The 17,500-nt window shown below is 44.9% G+C and overlaps 2 protein-coding genes across 2 annotated transcripts in view; one reads left to right on the top strand and one right to left on the bottom strand.

Annotated features, from left to right (window-relative positions):
* LOC136696785 (transcription initiation factor TFIID subunit 4-like) overlaps positions 1-5,045 on the top strand; it is a 24,610-nt gene extending 19,565 nt beyond the window's left edge. The window contains exons 14-16 of the mRNA XM_066671463.1: positions 480-536; positions 619-738; positions 1,180-5,045. Coding sequence (XP_066527560.1) covers positions 480-536; positions 619-738; positions 1,180-1,350 — 348 coding nt within the window. The 3' untranslated portion in view covers positions 1,351-5,045. The remainder of the gene's footprint in view (positions 1-479; positions 537-618; positions 739-1,179) is intronic.
* Positions 5,046-13,904: 8,859 nt separating this feature from the next.
* Positions 13,905-17,500, bottom strand: part of LOC136697346 (TLD domain-containing protein 2-like) — a 131,951-nt gene continuing 128,355 nt past the window's right edge. Inside the window, exons 2-6 of the mRNA XM_066672382.1 lie at positions 17,400-17,495; positions 16,410-16,562; positions 14,832-14,927; positions 14,432-14,505; positions 13,905-14,040 (exon numbers count right to left, since the gene is read on the bottom strand). Of these exons, the coding sequence (XP_066528479.1) occupies positions 13,905-14,040; positions 14,432-14,505; positions 14,832-14,927; positions 16,410-16,562; positions 17,400-17,495 (555 nt within the window). The remainder of the gene's footprint in view (positions 14,041-14,431; positions 14,506-14,831; positions 14,928-16,409; positions 16,563-17,399; positions 17,496-17,500) is intronic.

Below are 17,500 nucleotides of genomic sequence, written 5' to 3'. Positions count from 1 at the left end.
CCTCTCTCAACTTTCTCACCCCTCCATCGCTCAACACTCATCTCCTCCCTCTCTCCTTCTGTGTCTTCCCTCGTTCCCTTCTGACCCCTCAACTCTTCCCCCTCTATACTCTACCTCTTTCCCTCTCTCTCAACTCTTCTTTTAGTTCTTTAACCTTTTACTACTTTCCCTCTCATGCTTTCCCGTTCTCTCCCTCTCATTCTTGCTCTCTCACACCTCCCAACCTCGTTTTCCATCTCATTCTCTCACTTCTTCCCCTCCCACCTTCCCTCTGTTTGTATCTCCCCATCCCTCACTCCCTCACACCTTCCTATTTTCCCCTCTCTCCCACTTACACATCCTTCGCTCCCTAACACTTACCTCTGTTTTTTTCCCTCACAACTCACCCTCCATCCTTCTCCCTGTTCCCCTTCCCCCAGTAAATGTGTCCACTACAGGAAGTCACTGATAGGTTCTTGTTTTTCCATTTCCCCCCTCAGTCGCGCTCTCGGCAGGAGGACCCTGAGCAGTTGCGTCTGAAACAGAAAGCCAAAGAGGTAGGAGCAGAAACGCAGCGCTGGGACGACGTGTGTCTCTCTGGTTTGAGCTTGGCGTGAGTTGTCGTTTTGTTTGTTACAGATGCAGCAGCAGGAGCTGGCTCAGATCAGGCAGAGAGAGGCGAATCTAACGGCGCTGGCTGCTATCGGACCCAGGAAGAAACGGAAAGTGGCGTCCGGAAACAGTGGATCGGGCCCGGAGGTAAAGCTCTGAGTGAGGTTTAAATCAGTGATGGTTGGTGATCATGATTATGGAGACTGTTGGTCTTACATTTACAATTCTACTTATTAATACCCCCCACACCCTTCTCTCTCTCTCTCTCTCTCTCTCTCTCTCTCTCTCTCTCTCTCTCTCTCTGTGACTCTCTGCCTGTCTGTGTCTTTCTTTCTGTCTGCCTCTCTCTCTCTCACTCTGCCTGTCTGTCTGTGTCTCTCTCTCTCTCTCTCTCTCTCTCTCTCTCTCTCTCTCTCTCTGCCTGTGTCTCTCTGTGTCTGTCTGTCTCTCTCTCTCTCTCTCTGCCTGTGTCTCTCCCTCTCTCTCTGCCTGTCTGTGTCTTTCTCTCTCTTTGTCTGTCTCTCTGTCTCACTGTCTGTGTGTGTCTCTCTCTCTGCCTCTGTTTCTCTGTCTTTCTCTCTCTCTCAGACTGTGTGTGGCGTATCTTCTGGTTCTGCACCAGCTGGTTCCGGAGGAGTTTCTCGTCAGTTTCACCGCCAGCGAATCACTCGAGTGAATCTCAGGGATCTTCTCTTCTGTCTGGAGAACGAGCGAGAAACCAGCCGCTCTCATCTCCTCTATAAAGCTTTTCTGAAATAACACACACTTCACAGCAGCCTTTCACAACCTCACAGCTGGAGCCCCCTCCCACTCTGCACTGAGGTCAGGTTTTAGAAGAGAAGCAGCTCAGGGAACTGGCGCGAACCTCGGGTAAAGGCCTGGTTGAGGAAGGTGAGATCCTCTGATTAATCAAGTCTGAGCAGCAAAAAAGAGCTGAACCCCTCCAGCTGTGCTCTCACACTTGACTCGGTAAAACAGAACCGTGCTGGGGTCAAGCTGCTTTTAATTTTCCGAACCTGTGCACGCTTCAGCCATCAGACAGTGGCTTTAGTTTTGAAAAAGGTGCTTTTGCGTGGCACAGTGGAGTAAGGATCACACATTGTTTTGTAGTTGTTTGGTCAGACGTTTTTGAGCAAAGAGTCTCGGCATCTCTCAGTGTATCAGTCTAGGACTAGACCAGAGTGGCCCCAGCCTTCAGTTTCAGTGTGAGCGCTAACCCTGCCTGAGTCCAACTGAACTGTACCCGGGTCCGGAGCCATCAGTGAAACGTCTGAGGGAGGTTTTTTACTTGTGATATGGAAACTCCAGTGAAGACATGCGCCTGGAGACCTCCCCTAATCCCCCCTCCCACCAGCGCGCACACGGTGTTAGCTGTAGCTTGTAGCATGTAGCTTTACTCATATTGAGTTGGTATTTGAGAGCAGTGACATTAGGGAGGTAGAGAGACCTGGTTTGGAATGGTTTTGTCCGCACGCTGTAACTGAGGTGGCGCCCTCACGTTTGGGGACACAAATGTACCGTATTCTATATTAATTATAGATTTTAAGTTGCTTTACTGGACTCTACTCTCTGATTGGTCCCTGGTTGGTTTTCCGCTCCCACAGCTCCACCCTGTAATGTGTCTGGTGTCGTCTCTAAGGGAAACCACAACAACGTTAAGCAGTGTTTACTCATGGTGTATTGGCGTGTTGTTGTTGTTTGGGACTGAACACAGCTCCGTCATCAGTTCAGACAGATCAGTAGAGTTTGTTCCTTCCTTGTTGCAGCGTCCAGCTCTCGCTGGATTCTTTCGTCGGCCACCGATCCAAGGAGCGTTTGAACCTCTTCAAAAGACCACGGCGTCATTTTACGAGCTGCCGTCGTGAGTCGGATAAAAACAAACGTGATCTCTGCTGCAGCTGGAGATTTTACAGATGGAGAGTTGGTGCTGGTCGTCTGCGTTGCGTGGCGTAGAGTGACGACTCTCTCTGGACGATCAGCGCTCTGCAAGGTTTACACGCCACGGTTTAGTCCCTACTCGACTCGCTCTGAACCACAAGAGAACAGCCACTAAACAAGAACCCGCTTCCAGAACCAGGACCTGATTCACCTGGTGGAGAATTAGAGTAGAGTTGGGAACATGCAGTGGAACTGCTGTAACTTTTATGATGTCAGTACATTTAGGGAATAATAATGCACCTTAATAAAGGACCTTTTTCCCCTGGCACTGTATCATAGGATGCGCTTGCATCAGTTTTCCCAAATCCTTTCCATTTCGGCCTAAAAGACATGCAGCCTGGAGCAGGAATTCCTTATAAGGGCATGTAGTGATTACAGTGGTCTATTGTTGACCATAGTTTAATTGAATATAAGCCAAGCCCTGCATTGATGCCTGTGAGTAGTTCCAAAATAAACTTAGAGAAACATGTGAAATCTACTTCATTGTGCATTAGGTGTCAAAGGTCACATCAGCCATGCATTTTGAAGGAGGAGAAAGTGCTGCTCCATCACTCTACCGCTGCCCCACCCCCTGTTTCTCTGCCAGTCGCATGGATCTTAGCAGTTTGGCCCTTAGCTTGATTCTCTATTGTTCAGGCCACAGCCTCAAGGGGGCGCCACTAGCTTCAGTTGAAAAGCTCTCAATGTTCAAGAGCAGTGTTTTGACTCGGAGGCACTGTGTGTGTTTGACTTTTGGCTTCATTCAACTGGAACAGGATGAGCGCGCACAGAAAGACACAGTGCAGAGGGAGACTTCAGCTGTGGAGTTTGGAAACTCTGCCACACACACACACACACACTTTAAAGGAAAACTCAGACAGTCTCAGTCTAATCTCCATCTGTAGCCTTTTAAAGACTTCCACTGAGCAGTGAGTTCATTTCCAGATTAATGTTTGAATTTACGTTATTTATAAGTAATTTATAAAAATGTCGACTGTGAAGTAGATTCAAAAGTACAGCTGTTTTCCTCTGGAGCAGTTCAGGGCTCATTTCTGCTGGAGGTTAAATCTATAAACAGACCCCAGTCCAGATCTGCGCAGAGAAACACTGCAGTTTACCTTTTAAAGGCTGAAGAAATGAAGTAAGGACCTCTTTCTAAAAGCTCTTTTCTTCTGGAAATCACTCGCTGACGTCTCAGCCTCGCACCAGCACTCCTCCGCTTAGAGGACTTTTATTGCAGATCCTGTGCTTTTATTTTTTACTTGAAGGAGCTTCGTAGAGCTTAGCGTGGAGGAAAAGACCACTCTCACAAACCAGGTTTAATTTTATAAATGTGAAGTTTATCCGCTTTCTTTCCACTTTCTGAACTTTTCTAAAATGAACAGTCCACCGTTAAAGCAGCGGTCCGCCGTCTTCTTCACACTCGGAAACATCATTAACACTGACACCTAGTGGTCAAGTCATGTGCTACATTTATTGTGGGGGTGTGGGGGGCGCCCTCTCTGTGGAAAAAAGCAACAAACGGCTCCTTTAACTCCTTCTTTTTGATAATTTTTATTGTTTAAAACGTCTTGTTTCCGTCCTCATGTTAAAGGCGGTGTGACCGGCTGCTGGTGTTTACCGCCGACGCACAAGGACTAACTGCTTTTATACTTCTCTTTTCTACTCTCCCCTTCTTTCCTAAAGAGAAAACAACAGACAGACGGCCGTACGTCTTTTAAAACCGGACTGTGACTGTGTTTTTAATTTTCAAAGTTGCCTTCTTGCCAAAAATAAGCCATAAACTGTAACTAGGGCTGAGACGTGAATCTAGAAACGAAGGAGTCACCTCCCTGTGGAGTCTTTGTTAATCGTCGTTAATCCGCTCTTCCGCTCTTTTAATGATCTGGGTTTCAATGATTCTTTGTCAGTTTTAAGAATGTATTTATAGTTCAGATGCAGCAGTGTGTAAATATGTGGGAAGTTTATTTTTTATTATAATTATTACTTAAAAACAGGTACAAAGTCGAGACCTAAGATTATTTTATTTTGAGTTCCTTTATGAACGCACTTTCATCTCTTGTTTTTTTTCAGCTGAATATAGATAATATGCAAGCTGCAGCCAATCAGAAGAGGGCTCATTTACATGTATCCATCTTAAAGACCCACGGTGAATTTCAGCTTTGCCTCGGTTTGGTTGATTCTGGTTTTAATGATGTCTTGTTTATTGACGTTAAAGGGCACATGGCGGTTCGTTCCTGACGTCTGTGGAGAAACGGAGCGGTTCTCGTTTGTGGATTGTTTTGTCCTCTTTCAGAAGGAGGTGTGTTTAGTTGGTTGTTGATGAATCACCCGCGGAGTGTGGTATTTTTATGTCGGTGTTTGTTCTGTTCATTTGTGTAAAGGGTTTCTACTGTGAGAAGTAACAGGTTCGTCCTGAAATATAAATATAAAGATGTATGGATTGTATATTGTACATTTTGCACAAGCACTTGTTAATAATGTAAAAAAATTACTGAAAAAGCAAATGGTTTTTATTGTTTTATAGAGAATTAAGATTCATCTCCATTAAAAAATGATAATGTGACGCTGACTTTTTCTTTTCTTTCAATTTATCAATTGATTTTATTTAATCAGATTATTATTATTATTAAAGTCAGAGTACAAGAGGAAGAGGAGGAGCAAGAAGTAAAAGTAAAAAAGTATTGACTAGACATTTTTATTAATTATAATTATGACCAGATTATTGCGGTTAATAACAGTAACATTCATTCATTGTCTGTAACCCTTATCCAGTTCAGGGGTCGCGGTGGGTCCAGAGCCTACCTGGAATCATTGGGTACAAGGTGGGAATACACCCTGGAGGGGGCGCCAATCCTTCACAGGGCAACACACACTCACACATTCACTCACACACTCACACCTACGGTCAATTTTGAGTCTCCAATCCACCTACCAACGTGTGTTTTTGGAGCGTGGGAGGAAACCGGAGCACCCGGAGGAAACCCACGCAGACACAGGGAGAACACACCACACTCCTCACAGACAGTCACTCGGAAGAAACCCACACAGACACAGTGTGTGTGTGTGTTTAATTTTATGTGAATACAGTGTGTGTGTTTAATTTTATGTAAAGTGTGTCCGTGTGTGTGTCTGTGGCCTGGGTGATTGTAATTTGGCCAGAATTACAGAACGCCTCTCTAAGGACATTCAAATTGATATCTATCCAGGAGCTACATTTAGACAGGCAGAGAGCATAATAAACAGGACTAAAGTTAGGGTTAGTGTCAGCGGTGGTCATCCAATTCAACGTCTGGGCCTTGTGCACTCTCCCTCGGCACGGAGAGAAAGCAATCCGTTGGTTTTAAAGCACCAGTGCTCGACATAAGCCCAGTTTAAAGTTAAGAAAAATATTGATTGAGCCCCACAGAATGATCCCCTATGCCTGGTTAGAGTGAGCTGGGTCGGGGGAGGGGCAATATGATTATCCCCTATAATACATTTTTCTGGGAGTTGGTAGAGCCCCCAGTGCGCAAACAAACTTGAAATGAAGGAAACCTTTATTTAAAAGGTTAAAGTAATGGTAGTTGACCAGTGGGCGAGAAAAAATTCAATTGCTGGAATCTTTGAAAAAAATTTAAAGTGTGTAAGTATTCCAGTGGGCGGTGATTCCAGCGGGGCGGGTTAATTGGTATAGTCCGAGGAGGGGGCCACATAGGCTCGGCCGGTACGCTGGGTTCCCCCCGGAGGTATTATCCCCCGGATGGTGGTGGGGCCCGGGTGAATGAAGAGTGCACTTTCTGGGCTAGGGCAAGTCTAATGTAGGGTCTGGAGGTATTATCTCCTGAGGTTCTTGGGTCCCTGCGTCTTCTGGAAGTACCACATGGTAACGTTATCCCAAAGAGTAACCAGTCTTTGTCCGTCCTGTTTGTAATATATTTATAATAGACTGAATATGAGGCGTCCCTGTACAAACAGAGCAGGAGTCTGGTTCGTATGGCTGGCAGTAAGTCCGACTGGTTTCCAGTCGGAGTTGGACTCCGTCAGGGCTGCCCGTTGTCACCGGTTCTGTTCACAATTTTTATGGACAGAATTTCTCGGCGTAGCCAAGTGGCGGAGGGTGTCCGGTTTGGTGGTCTCAGGATCCCATGTCTGCTTTTTGCAGATGATGTGGTCTTGTTGGCTTCATCGAGCCGGGACCTCCAGCTCTTGCTGGACCAGTTTGCAGCCGAGTGTGAAGCGGTAGGGATGAGGATCAGTACCTCCAAGTCCGAGTCCATGGTACTCAGTCGGAAAAGGGTGGAGTGCTCTCTCCAGGTTGGAAGTGAGATCCTGCCTCAAGTGGAGGAGTTTAAATACCTCGGGGTCTTGTTCACGAGTGAGGGAAAGATGGAGCGTGAGATTGACAGGCGGATCGGTGCAGCGTCAGCAGTAATGCGGGCTCTGTACCGGTCCGTTGTGGTGAAGAAAGAGCTGAGCAGAAAAGCAAAGCTCTCGATTTACCGGTCAATCTACGTCCCAACCCTCACCTATGGTCACGAGCTTTGGGTAGTGACCGAAAGAACGAGATCGCGGGTACAAGCGGCTGAAATGAGTTTTCTCCGCAGGATGTCTGGACTCTCCCTTAGAGACAGGGTTAGGAGCTCGGACATCCGGGAGAGACTCGGAGTGGAGCCGCTGCTCCTCCACGTCGAGAGGAGCCAGTTGAGATGGTTCGGGCATCTGGTTCGGATGCCTCCTGGACGCCTTCCTGGAGAGGTGTTCCGGGCATGTCCAACGGGGAGGAGGCCCCGGGGCAGACCAAGAACACGCTGGAGAGACTATATGTCTCGACTGGCCTGGGAACGCCTCGGTATACCCCCGGAGGAGCTGGCGTCGGTGGCTGGGGAGAGGGAGGTCTGGGTTTCTTTGCTCCGACTGCTTCCCCCGCGACCCGGATCCGGATAAGCGGTGGATAATGGATGGATGGATGAATATGAGGCGATTGGTCACCGTCCCACTTCCAAAATGTTTGACTCATACCAAATATTAACAAAGTACAACACTGCAATTACCACATATTCTAGCTGTGTCAAATACACCGCAGGGGGAGCCCAATTCTACATTAGCCCAATTCCACAAGTCATTATCACATGACTTCTGTAGACACACCCACAATTTCTGAGCCCACCTGAGCCTTTAGTCATTTCATAGGACGTTATCATATTAAAACTGGCCGAAAAACAATCCGTCTCTTTCTCTGAATGTGATTTGGGAGAGTTTTCTGATCTAAGCTCCGCCCAGTGTGGGCGGGTCTAGTAGGACTACCCACTGCTGACACGTTCTGCTCTTTTGAGCGGGTGAGTCAAACTGGACAGCCCAAATTTATCGAGTTCTCTGCTCCTTTGAGACCAGAGTGCATTGCACCAATCCCCTGAAAAAAGACTAAGCTCAGACTCAATTTTATTCACCATCTTTGAGAAACATAGTTGTTTCTCCAAAACCAAGAGCACCCTGAGCGAACCGGACTCAGGCTCCCTCAACAATGATGGAGATATCAGCTGTATCCTCATCTCTGGCCGCCTGGACACCAGGGACCTTCAGGAGGTGCGGTGTAGTGAAAGAGCGCTCTAGTGTAGTCACCTCAGTTGTTCTCCTTGTTGAATTCCAGCTCTGTAATTAAACAGAGAGAGATTATGGTCATGTTCTGTTCTCTTCAATATATTTTCTTTAATAATATTTAATGAAAAACTGTGAACCGCTTCCGCACGCAGATTCATTAACTACAGAACTTCAAATGTAAAAGATCATCAGGTCATAGTACAAAGGATTATCAAACGATTACACAACCGATGCTAAAGATCTCATCTAAACTTAAATTAACCTCCTATCTGCTTTTCTCCCTGCCACCTGCGCTTTTCACTGCCTTTCACTAGTTTTCTTACTGCAGTCCATCGTTATATAATTACATAGAGAAAATGAATTAGTTCATGTTCATAGTTAATTTTGAAAAATTTAACAAACTTCACATGCTTTTGTTTATTTCTTTCTCTCAGTGAATAGGCTTCTTTCGTTTCCAATATAACCTCCTTCAACCCATTAATCCCTGGCCCAAAATCACTGCTACTCCCTGACACAGGATCAGTGAATGTTGAATTATATATTTATAACATTACATTACACCAAAAAACCAGCACTGAGATTGAGAATGTATTTTAACCCACTTAGAGAGTAACTTAATGTGTTTAAGCAGTTTTATTTCTTATTTCTTATTTTTTTTCTTCTACTGAGGGAAGCGGTTCTGTGACATAAAAACCCACAGAAATGCTCACATCGTCTTGTAAAATACGCCATCAAACCACATCATTACTCTAATTAAAATAACTCCTGTGTGAGCGATTGTCATGTGATTTAAATGTTTTCTGTCAGAGGAAAAAAGAGCTATCTAGAGTTAAACAGGTGCTAAAGTTTGTCATTTAAAAAAAAAAAAGGTTCAATATTATTTATGTAACAAATAGCAGTTTATAGGTCCTCCACTGCGTACACGCTGTTCTTCCTACGCCTTCTAGGTCCCTCACTACACCCACGCTGGTCTCCCTATTTCTTCTAGTTCCCCCACTACATCCACACTGGTCTGCCTATGTCTTCTAGGTCCTCCACTTTGTCCACGATTGTCTCCCTTTGTTTTCTAGGCCCCACAGTACTTCCACGCTGGTCTTCCTACGTCTTCAAGGCCCCCCACTACATCCAAATAGTTCTCACTACGTCTTCTTGGTCTACCATTATGTCCATGCTGGTCTCCCTGCATTTTCCATGCTACCCAGTACTTGCCCACTACATCCACGCTGGTCTTCCTATGTCTTCCAGCCTACCGAGTACTTCCGGACTACATATATATATATATGTGAGAAGAGGTGATCATGATGAGGGTGGGAGCTCTTGCTCTTCTTAGAGAAAGCTAAACAAATCAATAAATAGTTTGAAAGCGTACAGTATTCTTATTACGATCTCATAATGAGAAACACTAGTTCAGTTATGTGTACATTAGCATGTTCTGGAACTGGATCTTGACTTGCTGCTGATCTTTATGTAAACACATTATTGTTGATGTTCCTCCATGTCCCTGGGGAGTCAGATAACATGAGAACGGAAACCGAAAAAACGCACAAAATGTTCATTCCTCAAACAGCCAGAGCTTCTTCCCGATAGCGTAACAGCAACAACAGCTCCAGCCTCTAAAGATGATCGATTTTGTTATTAATACATTATTAATGAGATTGAACTCCCACTCGTTAGCTCCACTGATCTGAGAACTCCAGCCGTGGAAACTGTCCCACAAAAGAATTGTGTCCCTGAGACAGGACAAAGGAATAAACATGCAGTCTTCACTAAACCAAGATGGAGGTCTGTAAATCTGAAATCTGAAAACTGAAAACTGAATCCAACCATATGTGAGTCTCTGAGTGTCTGTAATTTGCAATGATTTTAGACAGTTTTTAGGGCTGAGTTTGGGCCATATTTGAGCTTGCTTTTGACAGTTTTTGGGACTTAGTCTGGAACAAGTTTTCATCCGGGTGTGGACTGATTTTTTTGTGATATGTGTAAACTGGATTTGAGTGAATATGAACTGGGTTTGGGCTGAATTTTGGGATGGTTTCGGGCCAGTTCTAAGGCCAGTTTTGGAATAATTTTTGGACTGGTTTTGGGACAAGGTCAACTTTGGGGAGAACGTGCATCAGTTTTTGGGCAAAGGTTTGGGATTGGATTTGGGCCGGGTCAAAATTTGGTTCCTAAGATCTCACTAGTCAAACTTATTTTAAAACCAGTTCCCATCACAAAGCTGCCCACAAACAAACAAGATGAACAGTGTAATTATGCTCACGGGTAAGAGACAGGCTGTTGCACAGTCTACGCCCAGTTTGTCAAAATCTGCCTGAACCCCAATAACTTTCTGGGGAGAAAAACAGACGAGGGAGAACTAGGGAGAACTTATTGAGATGATAAGGAGATCTTTTTGGATTTCACTCTCTATGCCCTGTAATTTAAATATTGATATGTAAGAAGTAAGAAGGTCATGCAGTGCCTGAAACCTCACCGTTTTAAAACGTGGTAAATTGATTTACTTAGCACTCTGCTAACACTGACAATATTCCATCAACTGAAAACATCCAGCCAACCTAAATTTCTCCACAAGGTGGAGCTGCTCACTCATGATTAGGATTGGAACATGGTTCAGTGCATCACAGACACTTCAGCCCAGTCCCAAACGGTGAACTCAGCAGTCCACAGGCTGTACATTCTCTAGGTTTGTAGTCAAATACTATTAAGAGGGTTACATTTTCGGGGTTTCCATGGGCTGGTAGTTTGGGGCCCAGTGTAATATGATTTCATGGGGTTCAACATTCCTAACAGCCCCCGTAGAGAGGGGTATTAAGATGTTATTAATTATGTGAATATAAATTCCTGTGTTTAATAAAGGAACTGGACACTGACAAACGTTTTTTTTTTATTTTATTTTTTTTTGTGATCTGAGCCGTTTTAGAGCCTGCTGACCACACACCTCTTTTCTCAAATGCATGGAGGTCTTTTGGAGGACCACAGGGCTTAGCGCTCCATTTGGGACTGAGGCTAAGAGTCCTGGTTCAACTCGTGGCAGTAACTCAGTGAACAAGGAACGTACCTGGACGTTCAAAATAGGTCTAAAAGTAGTCTGTCCGTCAAGAACATATTTTAAACGTCAATGGACGTCCAAAATCCATCTTAATAAGTTAGTTAAGTGGTGACCAATCGATAACGTCAGTGGACGTCCAAAACGCGTTTTATACAAGTAATTTATTTCGGGACCAATTAATAACGTCAATGGACGTCCAAAATATGTCTAATAGTCGTCTGTGTTTGGACGTCTTTTCAACTTTCATTTTCAACCTTAAGAGAACGTTGATTAGACGGCAGTCGTTACGTTATTTCAACGTTGAATCAACGGCTAATTGTTTACTGGGAAGGACATTTCCCCACATTCCCCTGCGTCAGAGAGCTGTGTCTTTATCGTTTATTTTGTCAGAACGTGTTAAACAAACAATCCAGGGCTTGGGTTTTGGTGTTTGGATATTTTTATTGATTGTAACACACGTCCAACAACATCGACACAAATCAACACATGACTGAACTCGACTGTCTAGTCCCAAAAATAGTTCGATATTACAATATGTGCAATTGCTCCATTATTAATAGACTTCATACTTAAGGTTAATACATGATATTTGTCACAGGGGAACCCCCCCGGACCTTGAGGAACTCTGAAGCTCTGAAACATGAAAAGTGTAGGGGAACGTCAACCTTGTAAATCCAAATTCAGCTGGGTGTGAGACATCCCCAAAACCAGCCTGAACCCAGCCTGGAGGAAGAGTGAGGCACAAACCCTGCGCAACCCAGAGAGACCACCCTCAACTCACCAGAGGTGGTATCACAGCTTGTCTGATTGCATGCCCAGGTTCCACAGGTGGCAAGGCATTCACTCGCTTAAGGGCAAGGCCACACTGTTCCTACAGCTTGGAGTTTCAGGATCTGCTGTGTGTGAGGAGGTACCTCGCTCGTTTTAACACCAATAGTGCTGATAGAAAACACTGGGGAAATTGCTGTATGGAGTTTCCCTCTTCTGAGTTTAAGGGTCCCCCAGAGTCCAGGGGGCGGAGTCTGGGTCACCACAAGAGTGAACACAAAGGCCACTCCAGCTCATCCCAAAAGTGCTGGTATGGTACAATCCAGGGAACACAACTCTGTAACCCAATGCTGAGGAGCTTTACACCTCTCTGGTGGGCTCTTGGCATTGAGCACTATGTCCCTGGGTGCTCCAGAGCGTCATGCTCTTCTACTGAGCTGTGTGTGAACAACTCAAAGCTGCGAAATTCAGGGAATACACAAATTTATGAACGTGTAATGTATCAGCTCAAGGAAAAAAAAAGACACAGAGAGAGAGAGAGAGAGAGAGAGAGATCTAGAAGGAAATGTGAGTATAAAGCATTCAAACATCTGTATGTACACATCCTAATGATCACATAATTGCTATAATGACTCCAAGCACTCGTGCATTGTAACTGGCAGACAGTAGCTCTTCTCTATCTGTCATAACCTCCATCTGCTCTGGAGAGAGAGAGAGAGAGAGAGAGAGAGAGAGAGAGAGAGAGAGAGCACAAAAAAAAAAAATTGATCTGATCCTTCCCAACCACTGTGATCTTCCTCTCCCTCCCATCATTGCGCTCACTTTTCAGTGAGAGAGAGAGAGAGAGAGAGAGAGAGAGAGAGAGAGAGAGAGTGAGGCTTAACTGCACATAAACTGCAGCCTCACTGTTCCCTTGGCAACATCATTTTTTAACCCAGAGTACAGTGCGCTGCAGTGGGATGCATTGGACTTCCATTAAACTGCTGCAGATTTGTATCTAACCTCCTACAGAGCTTCCTTTAAAGGGGACATACTATAACCTCCCTTATTCAGTTCATGTTCATCTAGAGCCCACCAACCCACACACTGTGAAACAAGACCCCCCAGTTAGTTTTCTGTGCGTTGACAAAGTCTGAAAACACATGATAAAACGAGTCGTTCTGATTCTGCTCCGCTTCTGACGTCAAGTGCAGAGACTTTAGAATGGCCCCGCCCCCTCGTCTGAGTCTGTCCAATCACAGCGCTGGACCCGTGTTTATGTGAGAGCGCAAAGACGAGGTTAAACTCAGCAAAACAGACACAACGAGCGCGGAGAAATAAGAGCACTGAGTAAAAACGGAGAAGAAAGAGAACAGAGTGAAAACGGCTAAAAACCAGAGCTTCTGCTCCTCGCTCCTCACTGCTGTGCGCTCGGGGTCGGGGTGAACAGCGAGCGGCTCATTATCATTTAAAGGAACAGGTGCTGAAAGCGGGCGTTCTGAACAGGGGCTGTTTACACAGGGGGAGAACACTGCTGTGGGGCTCGTGGGGTTTGGACCAAAGCAGGTCACAGACGTTTCATTAAGAAACAGAACTGTGTTCCACTGTGGAGACGAGGGGGAGAATGTCCCTTTTAAAGACTTGCAGAAAAGAAACAGTCATGACATTTCTAATCATGGCTCTGTGTGATGCATCCCATTCAAATCCAATCAAAAGCTGTTTTCTAGGGTCACAGCACCTTCTAGTGGCAATGAACGTCTTAAAACTCTACTCTTTTCCCAGTCTGTTGTGAAGATGTTGACCACTGGGTGGCAGCATTGCCTCAAAAATCCTCCAAGATAGTTCTGATCCAAGTGTGTAGGCACACGAGCTTGTGCTCATCTTGTGGCCATCTCTCAGCGCAGGAACCGACCCTGAGCAGGTCCACCCTGCCATCTCTGTTGAGGCAGAGGGTCTGAGGGTCTTATCTCCCTCAGATTAGACGAGAGTGAAGGAACGAAGAACATCTGGAGGAGTGCGCTCAGACCAGGGTCCACACTTCCAGCTCATTGATCAGGAAATCTTCTGTAGACGACAAGACCTCATTATCAAACGTCTCGCAGGTTTGGCTCCGGCCCCGGATCAGATCTCCGTTTATCCACAGTCCGTACCGGCCCCTGGACGAGAAGGGGAGAAAGGGACAAGGGAATTTAGCTGTGGTTTATTACATGGGTGGGTGTGAACTGTGGACAGTGTCACGCACTCACACAGTCACTCTCACACTCACCCAGTCTCTCAAAACTCACCCAGTCACTCACACACTCATCCAGTCACTCACACACACTCACCTAGTCACTCACACAAACTCACCTAGTCACTCACACACTCACCCAGTCACTCACACACACTCACCTAGTCACTCACACACTCACCCTGTCACTCACACGCTCACCTGTGGACAGTTTTACTCACTATGTTTACAATTGATATCTATGTATTCAGTGTCTTGTTCATTTATAGCCAGATGTTTTGGTGTGCTGTGTGTGGTGTGTTTTAATTTTCTCGTACCTTCCTCCTCCAAAGTGCAGAGAGTCCACGCTTCCTTTAATGAAGAACGAGTTGCCACCCGTCCATTTGTAGACCTGTAAAAACAAATCAAAATATTACTCTGTGTCCAAATTTCTGTCTAAAACTTTCAAACCCAGTGAAGTCTAAAGCTGTGGGAGCTGTGGGCCTTATCTGTTTATTTACACTTCCTTAGACTGGGGGATTTTAGAGAGAGAGAGAGACAGAGCGAGAGAGAGAAGCAAAAAAAGAGAAGGTAAGGAGCAAGATGGGCAGAGAGAAGCAAGAGAGAGAAAGAGAAGGAGAAAGTGAAACAAGGGAGAGAGGTAGAGAAAAGAGAGGGAGGAAGGAAGAAAGAGAGAGACAGATTGAGACAAAGAAGGACAGAGAGAGAGAGACTGACCTGTAGATGAGGGGAGAAGGAAAAGACAAAGGTTTGTCCTGTGCCATAGTAGGCGGTGCTTACTCTCAGAGGGGCGGAGCATACCACACCAAACACCTGCAACAGAAATAAACTAAATGTAAACACTATTCTTGAATTTCCCTCTGGGATCAAAAAAGTATACACCTATATCTGCATATATTTATACATATTTTTATACACATTTTATACTAATAATAACACGCATGCAAATAATGTCACAATGATAACAAACTCAAGCTTCTTTTACAGATAAGAATGGGGACAGTTTAATTTCCCTTTAGTGGTCAATGAAGTTGATCTTATCTGCTCAATGCTACTGTCATGAAGACCCTCCTCTTCTGATTGGTCCTCTCTTGCATTGGCTCCGCCCTCTTATCACCTACACCTGTGCCCCATTTATAAGTGTATTCCATTGTTCTGTTTCCAAATCTGTGTGAAAGATGTAACGTTTTAAGGTGTTTTGTAGAGGATATCTTTTTTCTTTACAGCAGTGGGGAATGGAACGTCTCCCAATGAACCCTATGCATCCACACAGGTTGTATAATCTCTACAAAACAGGTGTGTGTTAGTATTTAAGCACTGTAACTGTATGTAGGAGTAAACGGCTGTAGCTGGTGTGTGTCAGTATTTCGGTGCTGTAACTGTATGTAGGAGTAAATGGCTGTAGCTGGTGTGTGTTAGTATTTAAGCACTGTAACTGTATGTAAGAGTAAACGGCTGTAGCTGGTGTGTGTCAGTATTTCGGTGCTGTAACTGTATGTAAGAGTAAACGGCTGTAGCTGGTGTGTGTCAGTATTTCGGTGCTGTAACTGTATGTAGGAGTAAACGGCTGTAGCTGGTGTGTGTCAGTATTTCAGTGCTGTAACTGTATGTAGGAGTAAATGGCTGTAGCTGGTGTGAGTCAGTATTTTGGTGCTGTAACTTTATGTAGGAGTAAACGGCTGTAGCTGGTGTGTGTCAGTATTTCGGTGCTGTAACTGTATGTAGGAGTAAATGGCTGTAGCTGGTGTGTGTCAGTATTTCAGTGCTGTAACTGTATGTAGGAGTAAATGGCTGTAGCTGGTGTGAGTCAGTATTTCGGTGCTGTAACTGTATGTAGGAGTAAACGGCTGTAGCTGGTGTGTGTCAGTATTTCGGTGCTGTAACTGTATGTAGGAGTAAACGGCTGTAGCTGGTGTGTGTCAGTATTTCAGTGCTGTAACTGTATGTAGGAGTAAATGGCTGTAGCTGGTGTGAGTCAGTATTTCGGTGCTGTAACTGTATGTAGGAGTAAACGCCTGTAGCTGGTGTGTGTCAGTATTTCGGTGCTGTAACTGTATGTAGGAGTAAACGGCTGTAGCTGGTGTGTGTCAGTATTTCGGTGCTGTAACTGTATGTAGGAGTAAACGGCTGTAGTTGTTGTGTGTCAGTATTGTGGTGCTGTAACTGTATGTAGGAGTAAACAGTAACATATTCTGACAGTATCCATTCTGATGAAGCATCTTTGTGTCCACTCTTACATTCATAATTATATTTGAGTCATTTAATGCCCCTAATTATGTGGTCAGTGAGGTTTACCTGTCTGTACGAGTCTCTGATGATGAGGACAGAGCAGGCATCCAGCTGGCTACTGGTTTTGTACAGAGTCCGGAGACTTGTGCCGTGGGTTTGAGTCCGAAACGTCAGTCTCCACTCACACAGACTTAGGTTGGCTGGCAGCTGCTGACAGAGCTGGACACATCAAAAAGAATCAAATGTAGAAACATTACCTGCTTACGTTCTGTCACTTTCACAGACAGGTCTCCACTAAGACAACTGGGATTATTAAACCACTCCAGTCAGAGTTCCTGAAGGATGCCTGTGACTGCTTTATTCAGTCTCTGGATTCTTTGGAAGAGGAATTGCAAATCATAAAGTACATACAAACAATTGGAGCAGCTCCTGATACCAATTTGATTTGATTTGATTTGACTCCTGATACCACCCAGACTCTGGATCTATACTGGTTGCTGAAAAAGAGGCACATTCCCCCAGGTCTCTGTAATCTTCTGAAAAGCTTCATGGTTCATTTGTTCCTTAAATAGTTCCTAAGCTCCCCAAGAAGTTCCACAGATCCTGAAAATGTTCCAGAGAGCCTCAGGAAAATCCATGTTATTCTGAGAATGTGTCTTGATATCTCAGGAAAAGTACCCAGGAAAAGCTCTGGAAAATTCCTGAGTGTCTGAGAATGTCCCTGGGATCTCAGTAGAGTTCCTGTTATCCCAGGAATGTTTATAATTTTTCCGAGCTGCCAGAAATATTCTTAAATAGTCAAGAAATCATCCTGTGTTTCTGAGAAATTTTCTGAATTCTCAGAGCAATTCCTCATTTTCTGAGAAAATTCCTGAATTCACAGGACAGTTTCTGAGCTAAAAATAATGTTACCAAGGTCCAGAGAATGGTAATACTTTCCTAGGAATGTTCCTGCAGTCCCCCAAAAAAGTGCTTGTGTTCCTGACAAAATCCTTGACTTGTGAAAATGTTCCTGTCTTGGAAATGCCCTAAAGCCTGAGATCCCGGGATCCTTACCTCCTGAATCTGGCTGATATTGAGCAGAATGCTTCCCTCTGAGAGTTTCAGATCACACAGGGGACTGAAGTCAAACTCTTCCAATCCCAGAATATTCTGGT

The sequence above is a fragment of the Hoplias malabaricus genome, chromosome 5, assembly GCF_029633855.1.
Source record: "Hoplias malabaricus isolate fHopMal1 chromosome 5, fHopMal1.hap1, whole genome shotgun sequence".
Taxonomy (NCBI): Eukaryota; Metazoa; Chordata; class Actinopteri; order Characiformes; family Erythrinidae; genus Hoplias; species Hoplias malabaricus.
Note: the sequence above shows the minus strand (reverse complement) of the source record. Positions and strands in the feature narration are given on the sequence as shown.